The sequence below is a fragment of the Macaca nemestrina genome, chromosome 11, assembly GCF_043159975.1.
Source record: "Macaca nemestrina isolate mMacNem1 chromosome 11, mMacNem.hap1, whole genome shotgun sequence".
Lineage (NCBI taxonomy): Eukaryota > Metazoa > Chordata > Mammalia > Primates > Cercopithecidae > Macaca > Macaca nemestrina.
In genome coordinates, this window is record NC_092135.1 from 18071259 (window position 1) to 18094396 (window position 23138).

Below are 23138 nucleotides of genomic sequence, written 5' to 3' on the forward strand. Positions count from 1 at the left end.
TGCAATGATAGGTCCTACCCACGGGACTGTGATACAGATGAAATTGGTGAGTGCTGTAAAGGTTGTAGAATAGAGTCTGACACATGGTAAGCACTACTATACATTTGGTATATGACGTTTTCGGTATGGCCAAGGCTGCTTCTTTGCTTAGAGATCTTTTTGTTGAAATCTTCCATTATCTTTTTTAAAAAATTTGGCAACACACACTTTATACATTGCCTATGATTCCTAACTTTTGTTTTCCTAAACAATGGTACATGAACTTAAAACCACTGGAGCAGTTTGCAGCAGAACTGTTCCACATTTAACACAATTTCTGGTCTCCCACAATTTATTTTTATAGACACCTATATTTAATTTGATCACAAATACTACTTTAGTAGACCTACTGAGTAACAAAAATAACTCATTCTTGGCAAGCATTCAGCTCCACTGGTAAGAGAAATAAGTGCACATGGTAGAGAGCTCTTTACCAGTTGCCAACATTCATTAAGTTGAGGGTATTGTTCAGTGTGATTTAAAAGGGAGAATGGTGAGCATCAGTGAATCTGGACAAGCAGCTTCAAATGAGCTTAGTTAAGAGATTCCAGTCTCTGTAAGAACATTACTTTTGGATTTTGTTTGCTATCCTGCCATCTCAATTCCTTGAAATTTACTTCCAATGTTGATTTTACTATGGAGGGGGGGTCTTCTTAATCTGATTTATTGCCACTCATAGTCCCAGAGATATCATTCTAGAAACCAAAATCAAAGAGAAGTTTGTTGTCATTCTTAAGATTTTAATTTCAGCTTAGGCCTTTCTTATTTCCCTCAGGGACCTGGCTCCCTTGGTAAGTTTACCAGAATCTGTCAACTAATCCCCAGAGCGCTTCCTTTCCGTTTCTCCCACATAAGAATTTGCTAAATGATATCCATGTAACCTCTTATTCTGTATTTTTAAGGGACAAAGAATTGTCTGTTTCTTATATGTTATTTTCCTTTATACTATTTATAATTTGTCTACCTAAATCACAATGAGTTCCTAACTCTTCTTTCTGTATTTCTCTTCAGGTAGCAACTTTGGAATGTAGAGAATCATTAGGCTGTATTCAACAAATAATAACTAATGCAGCCTTCTAAGAAGTGCTAAAAACTACTTAGAAATCTGCTATAATGAATCCACAGACCATGGGCAGCAGCTATAGGGTCTATAATATTTGGGACCAGGGGCACACTGGTGGATTTGCTGCCCCCACCCACCACATCCTCAGACATACTGGGCTGAAACACATGACTGCATAGTGCCTTGACATTCATGTAAGACAGGAAAGCTTCAAAAGAAGAGGTGGGAGCATAGACCTCTCTTAGGTTTATGTGAAATAACTCTCCAGAACAACGAATTATTATTGTTCATTATTCCACTCAACACATAATGACTGAGTATCCATAGGTGTAAAGCAAGTTTGGAATGATTGTATTTTAGCTCCATTGTATATATTTTGTTTATCAATTGAACCATAAAGTACTAACAGAAAATGAAAAGCCATGAGTGAAATAATTAACACACCATCTGAAAAGCCAGTCATGTCCTCTGTCTTGGATTATGAGCTCCAAGATGTTAAGAGGGCAGGTATCACACTTTATATCATTATTCTTCACAGAATTATTAACAGTCCATCTTTTATAAATATTTAAATTAGAATGGCTCCTGGAAGGCAGTACTATTTGGGAGAAATATGAAGTGTGTTGGCTGAAAACACCAAATGAATAAACACTCATTTTTATTGTTAGCATATATATCATCCCCTGATCTTTGGGTATGAATTTAAGAAATTTGTGACAGCCAATGAAAATGCTTATATATCCATAGCACGTGTGTTTACCGTGCAAATAAATGATCACAATTCATAAACAGGGACGGCAGAGTCTTAAACACTACTTCAGAAAAGCCTCAAGTTACAACATGCAGAACAGAAAAAAATCAGGAACATGCAACAGTTTTTAAAAGTAATTCTAGAGGGCCGGGTGCAGTGACTCATGCATGTAATCCCAGCACTTTGGGAGGCTGAGATGGGTGAATCACAAGGTCAGGTGATGGACACTATCCTGGCTAACATGGTGAAACCCCTTCTCTACTAAAAATACAAAAAAAAAAAAAAAATCAGCCGGGCATGGTGGCAGGTGCCTGTAGTCCCAGCTACTCAGGAGGCTAAGGCAGGAGAATGGCGTGAACCCAGGAGCGGAGTTTGCAGTGAGCCAAGATCGCGCCACCGCACTCCCCCCAGCCTGGGAGACAGAGCAAGACTCCATCTCAAAAAAAAAAAAAAAAAAGTAGTTCTAATATTGAATCTTGATGATGAGATTATGAAAGAAACACAGCTTTTTATAAATGCAAGATCCCCTATGACAAATATTTATGGTGGTCAGGAACAGAAAACAGAATAGAGATAGATGACTTCCCTCCCGCCCCACACAATTTTTGAGTCATAAATTATGAATTATGTTCAAACATGTAAGGCAGAGAGGAAATTAATTTAGGAGATGAGATTTATTTTATAATTCAGAGAGCTGTTTTACTTTAATTTGGGGGGCAAATTACATTTTGATGTTCAGCTTACCAAACATCTTTCTTTCTCTGAAATGAATTACAATTTCCCATTATTTCTCTGAGGAGTCCTAAGGTTTTTATGCCAAAATTCAGAGTAAATTAGCAACACAATCTGGATCATTTGGAAAAATACCGTCCAGCAGAGCTTTCCACAATGAGGGAAATGTTCTCCACGTGCGCGGTTCGCTAAGGTAGTCCCCTGGCCACATGTGGCTTTTGATGACTAGAAGTGTGGCTCGTTGGACACAGGAACTTAATTTTAATTTAATTTAAATTTTTAAAATTAAAATTTAAATAGCCCTACATGGCTAGTGGTTATAATGCTGGACAGTATTGTCCAGATGACCAGAGGCTGGAGAATGACCTTCCTCTCAGCCAATTAGACCATGCAGTGGTGGGCTGCCCTTTGTATGTTGCACACTGCCCCTGTGAAACCTCGATGCAGCCTTTGACAGCTTGGCCTCAGACGGGCTTGGGGCAAAGCTCATGGGAGCTTGTTTGAGCAAATATACACATTAATAGGATCACAAACATCGGAAACAGCAAAGGCCAGCCCTGCAGACCCCTCTCCCCATTCATGTGTTTTCCCTGCAGGGGCACATATTCTCTAGTGCTTTGTCAGGACCAGCTTCAAATCGATTCAAATGGCTTGACTTTCCACAGCTTTCCATGTTATGAAGGCAAGTAAAAAAAAATAGTTCAGTGAGAGCACTTAGAAAAAGACAACCTGTAAAAATACTGAGATAGAAACAGGAGGCGTTCTGTTATAAGAAGGAACTCCGCGTAGAGAGATATGAAAGAAAAACAACCCCCACATGTATTTCTGATTATAAAGAGTTTGAAATTTAAAAAAATGTGCTTTGGCATTACATAAAATTCTTCCTTGCTTATCACATATGCAAGATTACTAATGCTGGTTCCTAAAACAATCAATTATTTCCTAACTTCTTTCTATGGTTCCATTTAGTTTACTACAGGACATTTTCTGATTGTCTCTTTTGCCTGTTTATTATTTGTTAGTGCATTTCCTTATCTGCCTGTAGCTTTAGAAAGTCAAGAACTTAAGACACATTCAAATTTAATGACATATCTTGAGAGAGGAAAGAACGGGGATGCAATATGCCTTGCTCATGAAGATGTTGCTAACTTCCCAACTTAAGTAACTTCCTTTCAATAGCATTTCAGTAGCAAAGATTGTTTTCCAGATAAACACATACCTGGAGGAGCAGATCAGAAGTGGGTCTGACTCGCTGGTGGAATAGGATGCTTAGTGTTCGATTCTGCTGTTCCAAATCAAACACTCTTGTTTTCAACTTCACACATTCCTCTCTTAGATCCTACAACAAACACATCGAAGGAGAAAAAGTCCATAACTGAAAGATGTCTTTGCATATTATAACCATGTTTTATATATCTCAGATCATTAGTAAAAAACAGTATTTTCATTCTTCAAAGCCCCCAGAAGTAAATCACATACAACGTTTTCTTCCACAGACCATTGGTCTGATAGAATTATTATGTGCAAAGACCAGTTTTCTTTAAAACAAAGCACCTTGAAATCAGAAATGCATTAATCTAGCATGCTATTTTTGAAGACAGTAAATCTTAGCGATATAAAGTCAATTTAAGTTTCCACCTATATATTTTGCCTTTTCATTGTCTTTACAAAAGCAATCATAGATCACAAGCCACAAGGACAACGACGTTTCTGCAGTGAATAGAGATTTGATGAGCTAAAGAAACTATCATTTCTGATGGAGTTTTTTGTTGTCATTTGTGAAAACAAGTTGAAATTCTCGGCACTGGGGCTAATAGAGTCAGTGATGCATTTAGCGGAAGAGAAATAACACGGAAGAGAAGGCTTTTAAAAGGCCACTTGCAACTTGCCCATCCTCTGAACTCGTGGATTTCCATATCTTCTGGGGCTTTCTGGTCTCAGTGCTGGGGGAGACGCACACTACTTAGCCCATTCTGGCATGTGTTTGGAGCAGCTCTTTTGAATAGTTCAAAGACCACAGAGACCTTTTCCCCAGCTCATGGAGGAAGGTGATGTACAAGAAGTGCCTTCCAAACTGACTGCAATAAAGGAACTTGTGGTACTTAAATATCTATGCCCTTTTTGATGGAATTCAAGGCAGACCCAGTAGAATAAAACCCAAATTCAATGCTCTTCAAAAGCTGACCCTTTTCTGCATTTCAAGCTATCTTTCACTACTTCCTGATGTTAAAAAAAAAAAAAAAAAGTCTTCTGTTCTCACCAAGCAGAGAACAAAGGTCTGGCATGTGGTTCTCTAAAGCTCTACGCATTCCTTCTACCTTCTTCTCTTTTCCTTCCACTACCACTTTTCCTTCTTATCCACCTTCTTCTTTCGGTTCACATTTGGCTCTTTGACTGAAGTCCAGTTCAAACTTTGTCACCTTTCTGACCTTTTACCTGGCATCCCTCAATACCTGCTCCATTTTCTGAACTCCCATCAGACCTCAATGCCTCCTTTGTGACGGTTATCATATATTACTCAGTATTCATTTTATCGTTTGTGCTCTAGACTTGTCAATTACACGACGCGTTTTTCACCAGGCGAGCACAAGAAGATACTGAAATAACCACACCAGCATATTGCTCTTACATTGTTTTCATTCCATCACCTAGCACGATGCCACATATAGTAGGAGCTTAATAAGTGCTCGCAATTATCTTGCCAAACGGGATGATGATTGCAAATTCTATTCTCTAGTGATCGGTGTGATACAGAGCATTTCTCAACACTTCTATTTCAAAGACTTATGTATTCTGATGTGGGCAGGTAGCTATTGGACTTAAGGCTCTGTAAGCAAGGGAGAGCCCAGGTCACAGTTCTGATGTCTAGGGCCTAAATAGGAGTCACAGAGGTACCTGGGCCTGCCATAAGCTTATATTAATCTAATGGTGAAGTTAGAGCTCGCTAGTAAAGCCGCCTCTGAGGCTTCATGAGCATGCATCATCTTATACAGTAGTATTTATCCTATTTAAAGGTGTCAAAGAAACAGGCCAAGGTATAGCCCACTGCAGTTTCAACTCTCCTGGCCTTTTTTAGTTAAATGGGTAAAGCTTATGTATAGGGTGTTTTCAACTGATCAGTGCCCACAAATGGAGAGCAGAGAAAAGAAATGACATGTTCAGAATGACATGCAAGAGTGCAAGATCCAGCAGGGCAGGATCAAGAGTGCACATTTCATACTCCCGAGCACACACGCCATTTGGCAGAGGCCATTGTGGGGACCCACTCACTAATCAAATTAAAAGGTGAAACTTTAGCCTGGCCAGCATGGCAAAACTCCATCTTCACTAAAAATATAAAAATTAGCCAAGTGTGCACGCCTGTAGTCCCAGCTACTCGGGAGGCTGATGCACAAGAATCACTTGAACCCGGGAGGGAAAGATTGCAGTGAGCCGAGATCGCCCAGCTGAATGCTTGGGCAACAAAGTCTCAAAAAAACCCAGTCTCAAAAAAAAAAAAAAAAAAAGATGAAACTTACTTTATTTTTATTTATTTTATTTTGAGACAGAGTTTCACTCTTGTTGTACAGGCTGGAGGGCAGTGCCGCAATCTTAGCCCACTGCAACCCCTGCTTCCCTGGTTTGGGCGATTCTTCTGCCTCAGCCTCCTGAGTAGGAGGGACTACAGGCATGTGCTACTACACCCAGCTAATTTTTGTATTTTTAGTAGAGACAGGGTTTCACCACATTGGCCAGGCTGGTCTTGAACTCCTGACCTCGTGATCTGCCCACCTTGGCCTCCCAAAGTGCTGGGATTATAGGCATGAGCCACTACGACTGGTGAAACTTGCTTTCTTTATTTAGAATTCAACCTCTGTGTCTCACAATTTTTGTTCTTAACATGTATGTAACACTCTCTGCTCCCAAACACTAATTGTTTTTAGTACCACTAATTAAGTAATTAATAAAACTTGACTTTGAGGCAGATAAATAGTAATAGTACCTATTGGATGGGAAAACACAATCACCCTCATTTGCAATGTAGAGATATGGAAACGGAAGCGTACAGTGTGGATATGCAAGTAAAAGGGGACCTGAAGAAAACAGTAACCACGATTTTTAGCAGCAAAACTGAGAAGACCTTGAAAGAGTTCTTCAGATGGGTAAAAATGAAATAAAAAGAAAGAATGAAAGAAAAAAAATCAATGTACTTTATAGAGAGTCATTATACAACTGCCCAAATTTCAAAGGCCATTACTATCACTTAAGGTATAGCAAAGTTCATTAGTGGGAACACAATTTATCGACCCTGGGAACTCTCTGTTCATCACTGTTGGCACATCCAGCTCAGCACACAGCAGCGGGGAAGACAGAGGCTTTAGGGATGTGACACTGACCTGATGGCCATCGACAAACAGAAATGAGCTGGTCTGAAAATCTGGAGATAGAAAAGAATCGCTTGCATTGTTTTTAATACTCTTATTTTCTTCAGACAAGCTGTGGATCACCAGTAACTGATGCCAGACAGTTGCCTTCCCAATAAACTGTAAACAAATACACTCGTGTGCCCATGTACACACGCATAAACACAACCAGAATGGTTATACATAGAGAAACAACTGTTTCGCTGACCACTATTATAGTACCTGGGTGGAGGGGGCAGCTGGCTGTCTTAGCTTCCTCTGTGCTCCCAGCAGGAACACCGTGACAGAAAGGAATGCATGACTGCATGATACATTTAGGCTGGATGCAAGAGCCGCGACTCTGACCCTGTCAGTTCAGAGGCAAGACCTAGAACAGCCTCCCCAAGGAAGGCTTTAGAAACGAAAGAACTCTCCTCTGGGTAAGTGCCAGGGTCTGGGATCGCGGCTCAAGGGAGAGGCTGTACCATGTACCCTCTCTCACAACCCTTCTTTTTTTTCTATGACTTCCTGGCAGGTATCAGGTCTCAAGAAAAGAAAGAACCTCACTGAAAATATAAGGTTGTATCTTCAGATAAGAAAATGGGGACACAACATAAATATTTATCATGGAGGAATAATGCCAAAGATTTGACTATATTTCACATCACGAAAAAAAAAAAAGTACAGTGGTGTTTGGGTTCAAGAAAATACTCAGACCCATTTTCCTTGCACTATTCATGTCACTATCAATTGGAAATAGAGACTTAAAAGGTTACAGCTGAGCAATGTGATACACTGGTCTAACGGGCATCTCTGCATCTTAATGATCCCAAACCATAATTTCCCTGGAGGATCCACACCCTGTAATCCTGATAAATTCCCCCTGTGCTTGGGCTAAAGATGATTCTGGACTCACTGCTATACAGTACCTATAGGAGTACAGTTACTTCACGTACTGAAAAGTAAAATCCTGACCAGCTCTAGGCCAAAGTACATTTTTAAAAATGCTGATTGCTTAGAAGCAGGACATATACTAACATGATCACTGGAGTGTCATTGAAAATGATTTAAATCTGATTTTATCATGTAAAAATGACATGACAGTGGTATACCTATTTCAGAGGCAGTGTCTATCTTGGGAATACACGGAATTGGGGCTTAGTGGACCTGGGCTCTAGTCCTCATTGTCCACAGGACCTTGAAGAAGTGATTGCTTCTGAGCAGGTCTCAGTTTCCTCATCTGTAATCCAAGGCACTGCACAAAACTGGGCTTTTGTTCAAAAGACTGTATCTCTCATTAGCTTCATGGGATGGCTTTTCGAGTGCCACTTTGTTCCCTCCCTGAAGCCTAATGGCTACTAAAACCACCAGCCTCTTTTGTCACACCCCTTCTTGGTGGCTTTCAATGATATATCCCTCTCTGCCCCAAATGCTAAGGCTTTTGTAAAATGAAAACCCACTTCTGGAAAAGGCTGGTCACATCTCAGACAGACTCAGGGCTTCAACATCGAATGCCTAAAAGGCAAGACAGGTGACATAAAAGTCTGACTGAACTGGGATACAGCACAGGAAGTAGTGAGTCCTGTGACAAAATACATACTGCAAATCTCTACCCTAAAAGCCTTCAGATTAAAGCACTTTTAATAAGGGCAATGGCTAAACAGTTCATATAACAATAGCCAGTAGAGCCCATTACCAAAGCTCATTGACGATCTCAGGATTAAATACTCACCAAGGCTCCTAGAAATTGGGGAATTGGGGAGTTAAAAATAAGATTGATTTTGAGAAAGCCTGACCCCAAATATACAGAGTCGGTTTCACTCCACAGATACCAAACTCTAAATGCTCTTCCTGCTACAGAAGATCAGCAATACTTCCAGAAGTTTTAAAAAGTCCTGCGGCTACCCTGCCTTTTATTTTATTCCCTGTGATCATAACTGACGGTTGGATTTCAACCCATCTGTTGATTTTCATGGCATCTCTCTCTGTCCTACTGAACTACGGTGGAGAAAAACAAGTGACTGAATGGGATTGTGGAGGAAGAATGAAGGAGTGGGTCAGAGCGTGGGGTTTACAGTGCAACAGCCATAATTAAAGCAGGGGCTTTGCCACTGCCCAGCAGTTGAAACTATGAGCAAACTATTTTTTTTAGTCCTACCTCACTGGGCTGCCTTGAGATCAAAATGACTTGGTGCATTTAAAGTGCTACACGTTTTTGGTTTTCTGTCCTTGTGATAGTTTGCTGAGAATGATGGTTTCCAGCTGCATCCATGTCCCTACAAAGGACACGAAGTCATCCTTTTTCATGGCTGCATAGTATTCCATGGTGTGTATGTGCCACATTTTCTTAATCCAGTCTGTCACTGATGGACATTTGGGTTGGTTCCAAGTCTTTGCTATTGTGAATAGTGCCGCAATAAATATATGTGTGCATGTGTCTTTATAGCAGCATGACTTATAATCCTTTGGGTATATCCCCAGTAGTGGGATTGCTGGGTCAAATGGTATTTCTAGTTCTAGATCCTTGAGGAATCGCTACACTGTTTTCCACAATGGTTGAACTAGGGGGAGGGATAGCATTAGGAGATATACCTAATGTAAATGACGAGTTAATAGGAGCAGCACACCATCATGGCACATGTATACATACGTAACAAACATGCACGTTGTGCACATGTACCCTAGAACTTAAAGTATATATAAAAAAAAGTGCTGCACGTGGAGTCTGAAGGCTTGTAAATGCCTGCTAAATATCAGCAGCCGCCTGATACCACACAGACCACTGCTGGAGAAGTGGACACAGATGGTTCAATTGCACCTTTACAAGGGAAATAGGCAGGAATTTGGAGTTTTCTCAGCTACAAGCTATAAAATTGTTTTCTGGGTCTGCCTGAATGGCTGGATTCTACCATACCCAGCTTTATTCCATGTCAGTGAAGAAAACACACCATCGAAATATGTGGTTCCTCCAAAGAACATGCAGATAAGCCTGAGACTGTTGATATGAATGGAAATAATTGCAGAGAAAATGCCTTTCTTCTGTGTTTTGCTTAGTGGCAAAAACAAAAACAAACAAACAAAAAACAAACTCCAAACACTGAAGAACCTAGGCGAGTTACATTTTCTCCAAGTGTAATTGACTTAATGAAGATAAAAAACATTTCAGATAACAATATGAGTTTAACCTGAAGTATTAATTTCACTCACACTTCTGGACTTGGACCCATGATTTGGACGCATCAAAGGAAGAAAGTTCGGTTTAATATGATCACTTTTGCATTATTGTTCTAAAGGGATACAGTCCATTCGCTTAAGGGAATCTACAGGTTTTTGAGATAAACTGAATTACTTGACTAGGTACACTGAACAGAAACTGATAAGTTAATGGAAATAATTTTTTTTTCTATCAGTATCAATAGACTCTGTTACTTCAGGATGCTTGTCTGGGCCAATTCATGATATGCCATGAAAAATGTATTTCTGGCTGCCCAGTGAAGAGCTGAAGCCACAGCAGATTTGCCTTTGTGTCATAACTAATAACATATTCTAAAACTGCACAGTAATGCCTATTATTTCACCTCAAGGATCTTCTGGTGACTTGGATAAATCACTCAAGATTTTTTTCTGTTTCATCTTTGCGACCTACATTCCTTTTTGGAATTAGTTTTCTCATCTGCATTTGGAGTGCATTGTATATTTTATATTGCGCTCTTAATTAAAAAGAAATTTTAGTCTTTTTGCAGCAATTTTACAGTTCCCATAAAATCTGGAGGCACACATTTCTGCAGAACATGATTCTTTTGGAATCTCCAAAGCCCCCAGCATCTCTTTCTGCCTCATAGTGTCCCTGAGGTATGCTACCTCACAGTAGCACGTCTTTCTGTGTCACACTGCTTAACTGCAGCAAGGTAGATTTATCTGTTTACTAGTTATTACTTGGATTTGTGTAGGTATTTTTTTTTTTTTTTGTAGCTGACCTGAAGGGCCCCTTTTTCTTTTTATCGTACCAGACGGCTTCCTTGTCTCTTTCCTGAGGCGCCATTAACGAAAGCAGGCATGAGAAGTCTTTCAACAGTTGTACACAGGGCTGCAATAGTACTCCCCCATTCCTTAGGTTTGTAACTAAGTCATCATAGAGTTTCAAGCAGGAGACAAACAATGGAGAAATTAAAGCCTTAGAAAAAGAAAAAGCATTCGAAAATGTTGCGGCAGCAATTACAATTTGTCCTCCAATATCTATTTCTCACCTTCTTCCAAAGTAATTTCAGCCGGGCACACACCCAGAACAAAGAGTTCTTTGCCGGGTTTGTTAGGTGTGGCTGTGTGAGTAAGGTCTGTTCAAGGAGATGTATGTAAGTAACGTATGAAAGCTTTTGGAAGTGTCCTTTAAAAGACAGCTGCTGTATGCCCTTTATCTTCTTCATATTCCTCAGCTTTTTTTTTCCCTTCCTGATGGCTAGAATGTGTGGATGTGATGACCGGAGCTAGCATAGTCCTTTTGGACCATGAAGTGACCTTGAAAATGGGGCCACATTCCATGAAATACAGAGATGGAAGCTAGGGACCCCGTGGACTTTATGGAGCAGAGCTACCATCCCAGTTCTGTCTACCTGTCGGTTTGTACGTGAGAAAGAACTAACATTTTAGCTTAGTTAAGCCACCTCATTATGGATCTCTGTTGCTCACAATGGAGCCTAATTTTAACTCTACGTAAGTGGTACTCAAATCTCTTTATTTAGGCATGTTAGTGTAAAACTGGAAGCAGTTAAAATTATTTTTAGAAGGAACCATGACATTTTGACAGAAATAGTAGGCAAGAAAGTCTAGCAAAAGTTTCACAATGCCTGTTTCATATAAATTTTAAAGAATACTTAAATATCTCCATGAGAAGCAGTCAACCCCTAATACAATTATTTTCAATTAAAAAAACAAAATGGCATAAATTATTTTGCTGCCATTTGTCACATCATCCTGAATATACGCTGTAGGATCTAAAAGTTTCTTTGGGAGAAGTCTCTATTTCACAGACAGAAATCAAAGTAAACAAAATCTGAGGGAACTAAAATTTAGCTTCTCAGAAGCATCATGGCCAGAGATGGAAAACATTCTATAAAATTCACTGAAACAGCCAAATTTGGGCAAAATTGACCTGCATTTACTGTCTGTGCCTAGATAATGTGATCTGATATTGTCTGAAGGAAGAATGGCAAGGCAGCAAACACATAGGTATGGAAATTTCAGGTACAGTGGTTACCATTATTTTATATGTACCACAAACTACTGCAGTAACTGTTCCACCTGCTTCTTTTGGTAGGGTCGCCACAGCAGTCCCAGGAGGTGGGAACTGTTATTCCCACATTATAGAAGAGGAACTAGGGCTCAGGGAAATTAAATGACTTCCCTAACTTCAAAGATCTCTTGCTGAATTTTAGACTTGCGTTAATGCTGTCCAAAAGAAGATACTCATTTTATAGGAATTGGGAGAATACACCAACTTACTGAAAGTTTGTATTTACTAAATAAAAATGATGGGTTTGCTACTCATCTGGGTACATGAAAATCATCTTCAAAAGGCTTTCTATTATTTTACCGAGAGTTTGGATTTTTTATACAAATTCTACTGGTCACTGATGATACTTCGTAAGCTATCTAAAACACACAAGATTTTCACTAAGCGAATAAATACACAAGTATTGCATCTATCAATCACAATTTCCTAGCTTAACAACATGAGTTCCAATATAGTCACATAAGTGCCTTGAAAAGAACAAAGCCAGAAAGTGACCTACCTTTTGAGTAAGCAGAGCTTGAACAACTTGGTTGGCTACCTTTAAAAAATAAAGAAAAAGTTGTCATTTATAATAATGAGACTTTATAGGTACTGACTCTAATTTACCATTACGTTTCTCGCAGCTTATTGGAGCTAATTAGCTCCTTATTTGCCTCTTTCCTCTACATCCAGAGATCTGATTCTTTTCATAATAAGCCTATCCTTCTAGGTAATATTTTGCTTTCTCCAAAGATGACCTTGTTGCTAATTAAGATGGTTACACTTAAAAGATCATTCATACCTTGACTTTCACATTTCCATATCTGGAAAAATGATATCCTTTCATATACTCCAAGAAGGCTAAAAAATGATATAGTGCCAAACACAGTCCTAATTATCTGCACACAGTTTCTACACTTCACTGATTTACAATGTCCCTTGCCTCTCCTTCCTAATCCTTTGCTGTCTATTTCACTGCTTCATATTACTTGCAATAGAGATAGGTTGAATGGTCAACAATAGGGACAACTCGTTGTTTCCTCTATGTCCTGCTTTCATCTTCAATGTTTTCGCTTATGTCACCCTCTTCTTGTTGCTACCTGTAATAAAATCTAGTAGTTGTTTACTGCAACATCCATTTTTTTCCTTTTTCCTGAGTAACAAACCCAATCCTCTGGGGCTGGGCACATTCAACTGCATTTCCCAGCTACTCCTGTAGTGAAATGTTACCATGTGACAAAATTCTGGCCAATAAGACGTAAGCAGACTATTTTCTTGGGCTTACAGGAAGTCTCAAAGAAGAAGGGGGCTCACCCTTCATCATCTTCCTGACTAGGAATGGAAGTACAGCAATGGCTGGAACTTCAGCAGTTACCCTGACAAAAACAGTCACATATTAAGGATATTTGGACAGAGAAAAGGACAAGCTTGGTCCTGAGGATGCTATGGAGCTGTACTGTCTATTGAACATTGATGTGAGGGAAATAAGGTAGTCACTGTTATTTTGAGTTTCTTCCAGTAAACAACCAAACATAATTCTTAGTAATATTTTCGGGGACCTCATTTTCTTCAAGTATCAGGCAGCTTTGGACAGCAGAAGAACCTAAATCCCTCCTCAGCCCAAGGCAGTGAATCTTGATTAATCGAAGCCAATATTAGCAATTCCAGTGACTGGTTTAGGAGCGGGCATATAACACAATTCCAGCTAAGGACCACAGGTAAAACCAGTAACATGTTCCTGGTGTTTCAAGTATCTGGCATTTTCTCCAGGTAACCATTCATTATTACTGTATGTATTTGTGCTAAGATTTCTTTTTCATCTGCATATTTCAAAATACTTTGCATAGAATCACCTACTAAACTTCGCTATTACCTTGAAGCTATGTAGCTACATGGTTACCGTTGATAAAATTAAGGTGGACAGGTGAAGTGGGTGGTACGTTTCAGCTAATACATAAACTGTAAACATTTGATGTGATAACTGAAATTGACAGCATGAAAGACTAAATCCAAATACTTAAATATCCTAGATATAAGGCACTCTGTTTCATTCGTTTCTTCCTTCACTTATCCAATATAAATTTTCTGAGTATCTACTTGCAAAGCTAGCTGATTGGGCCATGATCCTTGACTTCAAAGACTCACACCTGGCAGCAAGTTGGCAAAAATACAATTATAACACAGTGTGACAAACATCTAATCATCATGGTAATTCTTACATTCAACTGGAGACTGAGGGACACTTTCGTGTTATTTCTCTCTTGGTAACACATTTATTTTTGGTGATGCTCAACTATTTGTGCTTCTTTCTCTATCTAGTGTAGGGGAACAGATTATGGTAAGAATGTTTTCATGGAGCTTAATTGTTTTTTGGCTCAATATTGACAAATAGTACATCCTTCATGACAGCTGGCTACCAGTAAGTCTCATCGAAAATTAAAACACAGGCTGTCGTCAACTTTTGGTTAGAAAGCAATCACACCACTAGCAGGAAATGACTAAAATCAGATTATCTGTAATTGATTCGTTAAATTATATGCACAAGAAGGATTTTTTTTCCCATCAGAAAAAGTCTTTTCAAAGTTACATTGCAGACATTAAGTAAAAAGAAAGGCTGTTCATTGAAACGATGATTTTAAAGAAAACGTATTCTTAGGTATTTTTGATTTTTTTTCAGTGAAGCACAACTTACGGAACTACCATAGACCAAAGTAAACTATACTTTCATTAACTGAGATCCCATGTTCCTTTATCACTTTATTTGTTTGTGACCACAACAGTGATAAATGTTATCCAACCCAAGCAAATTGACCAATAGCATAATAGTGAACGTCAGTTTTCCAGCATTCATTCCAATTCATAAGTAACTAAGAATTCAAAGTCAAACTACATATCATCTATTTTATTGCTGGCAAATAAAACAAAGCAAAACAAAACAAAACAGAAGAATTGAACTATTCATGCAAGTTGAATCAGGAACAAGGTACCAAAGTTAAATCATGCCATAAATAATTTACTTCTTTTGGATCTCAAACTTTGGATTTGATTTACATTCTCATAAAACTGCCCAATATCAATATTTTCTTTTCTTTCTCCCAACCGGTCTCTCGCTGAAACCATTCTGGTAACAGTGGTCACATAAAATAGCTCTATCCAGGATTTATCAGGAGACACAGACTAATATCCTAACTCTAACAGCCCACAGGAGGAAATACGTTATATCTCGCAATCCAAGCAGTTGCCCTATAGGCTTAGAGACTCTATATCTAACACAGTTCCTTCTGGCATGTACTTGGGAAAATTGTTTGCTCCACTTGAAAACTGAACAAAGATACATGAATGCCTTATTTCTTTACCTACTGACACGAGGTTATGTTACCCAGAAGGACTCGCCGGTTCTTCGAAAAAGAGCAGGCAGATGATACAGATGCTTTCCTCCATACTGTCTATAATGACAGTGTCCGAGGTTTTGTTATCGCTTTTAACAGCTAACTTCCCCGATGCATCAATAGGACAGTTGCTTGGAGCTTGTGCCTGCAACCTCTACTAGGTTGAAAAGATAATGCCTGGAATGCGCCCCTGCTCTCAACCTAGCATTATGCCCTAAGCATTTGGGTTGCAAATAATCACACACCTATAGGCCCAGCTAGTGAGAACAAATCACTTCCAATGTCATCTGCCAGCTTTCCTCTCCAGAGAAAGGGCAGCAGCTGGGCTAGGCTGCAAGGGACTTGAAGCACACTGGAAAAGCAAAGCTGGCAGTCCTTAAGCCACTAGCTTGTGAAAAGCAAAGCTGGCAGTCCTTAAGCCACTAGCTTGTAGTACAGCCTCCCTTAGGCTGTCCGTGGAGGCCGCTCCCCTTTGCTCCTAGGAGATGGAGCAGGGCTGCAGGTGAGACAGGAATGACAAGGAGAGCGCCTGAGTACATCTCGTATTTCCTTCTCAGTAAGAATTCTCTCAGACAATCTGGCTCCTCTAACACATGGCTGATCTTCTACTCACACAAAACTTTGCTCTTCTTCCCTGAAAAACTTCCAGGGCTCGTGATTCCTCCATGCACTCTCCTGGAAGTGGGCGCGCAGAGGGAGGAAAAGCTGGGGCTGTGAAGTTGTCTATTATTTTATTGCAAAACAGTCCTTGAAGCTGAATAAGAAGCCACACCAAGAAGTTTATTCACAGAGAGAATTCTCAGCCAAGGGCTGGGGTGGAGGGTGGAGAAGCTACGGGTTTGTGGGTGTGGGGAGTGAGGATCTCCAATGGCTCTATGCTTTGACAGTCCTCTCCTGGCTAGTGGGCTTGCTTTCATACTTTCATGAGCTATTTCACCATGCAAAGCCACTGTCGTGTCAACAAAGTAACTGAAAAATCTAATCAGGAAAAGCATGTGTTTTTGAAAATGTGCTTTGGAGAGGTGTTCTATGCTTCTGAGCTTGGTTGATTGTACTGAGGCAGCTAGGAGAAAGCATGGAGAACATGGACTTGGGTTAAAACAGTGCCTATGTTAACTTCACACACTGACATGCACAGGGGATGGGAGAGAAACCTGACTTTTCTCATCCATAAAATAGGGGAGCTGCCTACCTCTAAAGTTGTGAAAAAGGCATGAGATGATAGACATAATCAGTGAAACCATCTAGGGCAGGACTTGATATAAAGCAGTCACCCCTAAATGTGAATCAGGCCAGTCGAACTTTGGAAAATATAATCCATGTTCAGGTAAGCAGTTAAGAAAAAATGCTTTAAGAATAAGGGATTTTATTTGTAAGGGCATGAGGGGTATGTATATGTGTGTGTGTTTGTGTGTGTGTCCACATAATATACATGTATAAATGTAAGTCAATAAGCATCTGTATTATTCATTTACTTTGTAAAACAATCCTGTAAGATACAAACAAGAAAGAAGCTCGAAGAGGTAAATACACAGCCCCGTACAACATTGGAAAAGGGGGAACAGTGAACCCTAGTCTTCCTAATCCAAAGCCCATGAAGTTCTCTTCTTCTAATTCAAATCAGAGTATTTGAAGTGGGTCTACTATTTTTTTCAGCTGATTAATCCTTGGATTATCATTTGGGTTAGTGCATAATAAATGAGTGCTCATCTCTGAAGAGATAACTGAAGAAATTAGTCTACATATGTATGTGAGATTTAGGGAAACACTAATTTGGAAATTAATTTCCTGCTGATACTCTCCATTCATTCATTTAGTCATTCAACAAATATGCATTAGGCACCTAGTGTGGGGCAGGAATCTGCTGGGTCCTGCAGAAATAATGTGAGAAGAAATGCAGGGACTGCCTCCAAGGTGATAGAATCTGGGGCAAACAAGGAGTAGATCATCTGTAATTTCCAAGAAATGAGTATTTTGAACATATGAAGGTGACAAGTAGGATCGTCTTCCATTTCTGTCTATCAAGACCTTGCTTTTTTTTTTTTTTTTTTTTTGAGACAGAGTCTTGCTCTGTCACCCAGGCTGGAGGGCAGTGGCACAATCTCAGCTTATTGCAACCTTTACCTCCTGAGTTCAAGCGATTCTCCTGCTTCAGTCTCCTAAGTAGCTGGGTCTACAGGCTCCTGCCACCATGCCTAGCTAATGTTTTGTGTTTTCAGGGACACAAGGTTTCACTATGCTGGCTAGGCTAGTCTTGCACTCCTGACCTTGCGATCCACCCGCCTTGGCCTCCCAAAGTGCTGGGATTACAAGCGTGAGCCACCATGCCCAGCCAAAACCTTGATTTTAAAGATGACGTAGGGCCCAGCAGTGGGATATGCCTGAGAATGTCCTGGGAATGATTCTAAAATCCAGGCTAGGAATGTAGCATGTAGTTCAGGGAGACAGGTGAGAAATAGTCTCAGCAACCTACTTCTACCCTTACTTAAAATTCTTTTTTTGGTCTATTTCTGAACTACATCCAAAGGTCTAGTTTTCAACGTCCTTGCGCTCTGAAGTGTAGAGGTTGGAAAATAACTCAACTCTACCATCGTCACTGACTGTAAGGGGCCAGTTCTGATTGGAGAGGAAATAGCAGTTTCTCCAACTTTTCCTGCAGAAGCCTCCTGGAATGTTTGTGAAAATTGCCAATTTCCTGTCCCTGCATACCGACTGGGAAGGTCTGAATGAGGTCTAAGGATATGCAATTTTAGCAACCACCACACATCTTTCTGATGCAAAGGGCTCCCAGGAACACACCTTGAGAAACACTGGGATATGGTTTATTTTATTTTATTTTATTGCTTGTAGCTTTATATTATCTCAGACTTTGTTGTGGAATCAGAAGTAATTTAAAACTTCCACATAGGTCTGTGCTCTTCTATTACTGTATCTAAACTTGGCGGCGGGAGCTTTCATCCTTCTACTGCAAATTTCTGAAAATGCTCTCTAAAGCACAGCATTCAGATAATCTAATTGTAGTGGTTCTCAACCCCGGATGAACGTTATAATCTCCTGTGGTGCTTTAAAAAACCAGAAAGCCCAGGCTCCGCCCAAAAGCAGAGTCAGATGGGAATCTCTGAGGTGTGACACAGCCAGCAGTATTTTTAAAGGTCCTCAGGTAAGTCCACCAAGCAGCTACGGAGGAGAAGCACTTGCTGTTCTGGATCTGAGACCTCACCTGCTGCAGCTCCTTCTGCTGAAAGACACCCTTTCCAATTCTGCCCTCTCCTCTGCTCACCTACCTGCTGCTCCTCCTGCCCTCTGGTGACTGCATTCTGTGTTTCCAAAGTCCACAGTGCAGCTCATTTGCTCTGTGACTTTCTCGTACCTCCCTACTCTGCGACTGTCCATCCCTTGCACTTCTCCTTCCAGCCTGCGAGTGCCGTGAGCTCTCAGGACCTGGGTGAGGCTGACAGCCAGTAAAGGTTTTCAGGATACAACCGAATCCATCGAAGTGCAACGCAGTGGTTTTAGATGTTATTTTACTTCTTTGCAAGGGAATAGTAGGTATGAAAGAAACTGTGGCCAAGGCAATACTGTGAATAAATAGCAAGTCATTGCCTGCCAGTAAGTGTCTGTCAAACAGCTAGACTAAGAAGCTTGATTGTAACATGCAAACCTCCGAACTCTAAGATTAATCCCTTGGTTTTCGTTTGTACTGCAAGGCAGGGAGATGAGATAGGGAGCAGTAGCGGTGATGATGAAGTGTATGCATGCACACCTGTTTGTATACAGGTGTGTGCACATGCATTTGTGGGTGTGTGCACTTGTGAATGTGCATGCCTAGCAAGCCAGGGTCTATGTGTGTGTATCTAGGAATGTGAGTCTGTTACCTTCTGAATAAATGTGCTCTTTTATTGGAACACAGATTCTCAAGTGTCTTCCCCAAATCCTCAATATGTTCCTCATTTCCCAGAAAATAACAATCAGTGCAAAAAGGATTGAAGAACATTTTATTTATTTATTTGAGATGGGGTTTTACTCTGTCACCCAGGCTGGAATGCAGTGGCAGAATTATGGCTCACTGCAGCCTGGACCTCCTGGGCCCAGGCGATCCTACTACCTCAGCCTCCCAAGTAGCTGTGTCTACAGGCACATGCCACTACACTCGCCTAGGTTTTATGATTTTATTTTTTTTTATTTTGTAGAAACAGAGTCTCCCTGTGTTGCCCAGACTGGTCTTAAACTTCTGGGCTCAAGTAATCCTCCTGCCTCAGCCTCCCAAAGTCGTAGAATTATAGGTATAAGCCACTGTGCCTGTCTGAAAAACATCTTAAGTTTACATTTTATCCACCTGTGTATGTCTGATGACACCCACTAGCAAGGAAAACACTTACATGAGGCCTTACCTTGTTAGTTTGTTTAATTAGTATAAAAAGCCTTGAAAAGAATTTCCAGTTGGCATTATTACTACATTCAACTACCCCGTTGAGAGTGTTCTCTTACAATGTGTGGAAATGAATTATCTACCCTCATGCAATTAGTCATAAAACAACCTGCACGTATAATCAGGGGTCAGTATTCATGAATACAAAACATGTGTATTGCTTAGAGGCAGTTCTTTGCTGCAAATCACCTCTTTGGCAACAGTTAATTTTTGCAACTAAGAACAGAGCAACACTCCCTCTAAAAAGTCTGTCTTCAGTGGAAACTTTATATGAAATGATTTTGTGGATAACTTATATTTTTGTCCCACACATTCTGATGAAACCTACAGAATGCAGGCTTGGGAAACACACAGAAAATAGAGCATGAGTTTCCATAAAGAAATGTGAGTGCTTTGATTGAGGGGGAGGGTTGACCTGTGGGAGAACTGGGACAAAGTTTCCGTGGTGTGAGTCACATAAATCTGACTTCTAAATGCAGATAAAATCTCGGCAGAAATTTCTGTGCAGGAGGTTAAAGTGAAACTTTGCTAATCAATATATATGACCCAAAGGTACTGTATGTTCCTTTTAATATCCTTGGATCTCTTTGGTCTTTCTTGCCCTAAACTTTGACTGGACCACGAGCCTGGGGAGCAGTGAGGGCTGCTGAACTGGCCTCACTAGACTCTGAGCCATGTCAGAGTCAACTAACTTTAGTGTTTCTTTTAACTTTGGACATTGTCAAGATTATTCTGGTCTTTTAAGGTCCTGACAGGACAGAGACTTGCAAATACCATTTTGCTTGAGTAACTTAACGTATGTGGTTGGGAATATTAAACAATATATCTAATATTAAACAGTTTTCTGGGAACATTTTGAGAGTTCTTCAACTACGTGTAAGTAACTGATACAAAGTGATACGATGATGACAGTGTCTCAAGCTGTCAAGTGCGTCAGCATCATGGGGAGAGCTTGTTGACACATAGATCGCTGAGCCCCGCCCCAGAGTCTCTGATTCTGTAGGTGTGTCGTGGGTCCTGAGAATCTGCATTCCTAACGAGGCCCCAGGGGAGGCTGATGCTGCTGGTCCAGGGATCACATTTTAAAAACCACTGGTGCAGGGAGACGCCAAGGACTACTGGACCTCAAGAGGAGACAGACTGCTTCCAGTTTGAAGGGAACAAGAGTTATATATGGCGTCACTACTGGGAATTGAGCATGTGTTCCTTACAGATCCCCCCATTGACTTATGGGACAGTACATGGGAGGAGAGGGGGATGGAGAGGGTAAGAAATATCAAGAGGAGTTAGAAGAGATTTCCCTCATGGATAGTAGGGAGAAAAAGACTGATGAGAGACTGGCAGTTCCCACTGGAAAGGTACTGGAACCAGACGGAATGCAGTTTTTCTTTTCTTTCTAAAATCTGCATCAGGTACATTGTCACAAATCTCAAACTGAATCACCCAGAACACAATAAAGTTCTAAGGTGCTGGACAGATGACTAATGAAGTGATCTCATTTAAATAACAACTCCAATCACTGACAGGTCCTAGCTGAGAACTTGTCAGGGCGCGAATGGCCAATCATGGCAGGGAGAGACATGATGCATCGGTGATGGGTGTGGGCCCTGATGGTGTGAGGCGACAGCGGGGGAGGACGTGGGCTCTGAGCACCTGCCCATTTTCCCCTCGCCTCCCAGAAACTCTCAAATGCCCACCATCTTTGCCATCATCTCTTCATTATCATCACATAATATTTATCCAGTTTACTCATGCGTATAGCCCCGTCTTCTTCCATTCTGCTCCAATTTTCTTCCTCACTTCTCTTTCTCTTCTTGGCTTGTTCTGAATCTACTGATTTTTTTCCCTCTGGCTGCCAACTGTGAACATCATCCCCACCCACTCTATCAAGGATTTGCTTTTTCAGAAATGGTGGTATCCAACTGGAGATGCAGCATGCCCCGACGTGGTTTTTCTCATTCATTGGAAGGGATCACACTTACTGGACAGAAAGAATTTATCATACAGTGAACTGTGGCCCAAGAATACGAAACAATAACCAAAAGGAATATACAGATGCCTGTATAAGGAATTAGGGAGGGAGGGAGGCAGACACACACAGACACACACACACACACACCCCCCCTCATACACACACCCTTCCTTTTCAAAGGCTACATGTTTACTACATTTCTTTGGAGGAGAAAATGGTGATGTTTTGTGGAGACTGGTAGCACACACATGTATTGAGATCAGATTAAGGGAACCCTAACTAGTCCAGCCTTGGATCAGGAGTCTCTCCATCCCCCTTACCTCATCAAGACATCGCTCATATTGTTCCCTTTGATTTTCATTCTCCAAAGCCAATGCTGAATTCTCTGCCTGTAGTAAGATACAAAAATAACACAAATAAATCAATGCAGTGTTGTATTATGTGACAACTTATTCCATACAGTTACTAAATATATCTCCTCGGGATCCAAAACAATCTTTTAGAAGTACCTTTGACAAGTTCACGCCATACTATTATAAAGATTGCAGGGATGACTTCTGTCTTACCGACTTGCTCACTAAAATACATGACAACTTCAAGAAATGCAGAACTTGATATTCTGAACAGGTAGAAAATCAAATCACGGCTTGATGTGACACTGTTCCCTAAAAGGACTACAATGTTTATTTCATTCTATGAAAATGTAAATGGGAGAAATGCCTTAATCCACTTCATTAAGGCCTGTCATAGACTCACAGCCTAATATTTGTTTAGGCCACAGAAAGGAATCTGACATAAAGTCATGAAAGCATAATTCCAAATGCAAACTAAATATGTTATTTTCATTGTTAGTCAATGACTTATGAACATAAGATAATGAGAAATGTAAGACTTGAACTATACTTAAGCCTCCCCTTCCCTACAATCTTGTAATAGTGCTGCTTTCTCCCTCCTTAGAGCCACGTGGGTACGCGTTTGAATACGGTTATGAGGGTGACATGTGGAATAGTAAGGGGGGAGAAAAGCAATCAGTGGAAGCTTATTAGGTTTTAGAAGGAGCATGAAATGATGGTATAAAGCTGCTCTCCACCTCAGGTGACCTGGTTCCACTG

At 40.5% G+C, this 23138-nt stretch overlaps 1 protein-coding gene across 3 annotated transcripts in view; it reads right to left on the bottom strand.

The window, feature by feature from the left end:
- The window catches only part of LOC105492540 (NCK associated protein 5), an 891224-nt gene that overhangs the window by 187102 nt on the left and 680984 nt on the right, over positions 1–23138 (bottom strand). For all 3 annotated transcript variants that reach the window (XR_011610241.1, XM_071073805.1, XM_071073806.1), the window contains exons 8-10: positions 22347–22415; positions 12757–12795; positions 3805–3924 (exon numbers count right to left, since the gene is read on the bottom strand). Coding sequence is in view for 2 of the 3 variants with exons in the window: in XM_071073805.1 (XP_070929906.1) it covers positions 3805–3924; positions 12757–12795; positions 22347–22415 (228 nt within the window). In the remaining variant the exon portion in view is untranslated. The remainder of the gene's footprint in view (positions 1–3804; positions 3925–12756; positions 12796–22346; positions 22416–23138) is intronic.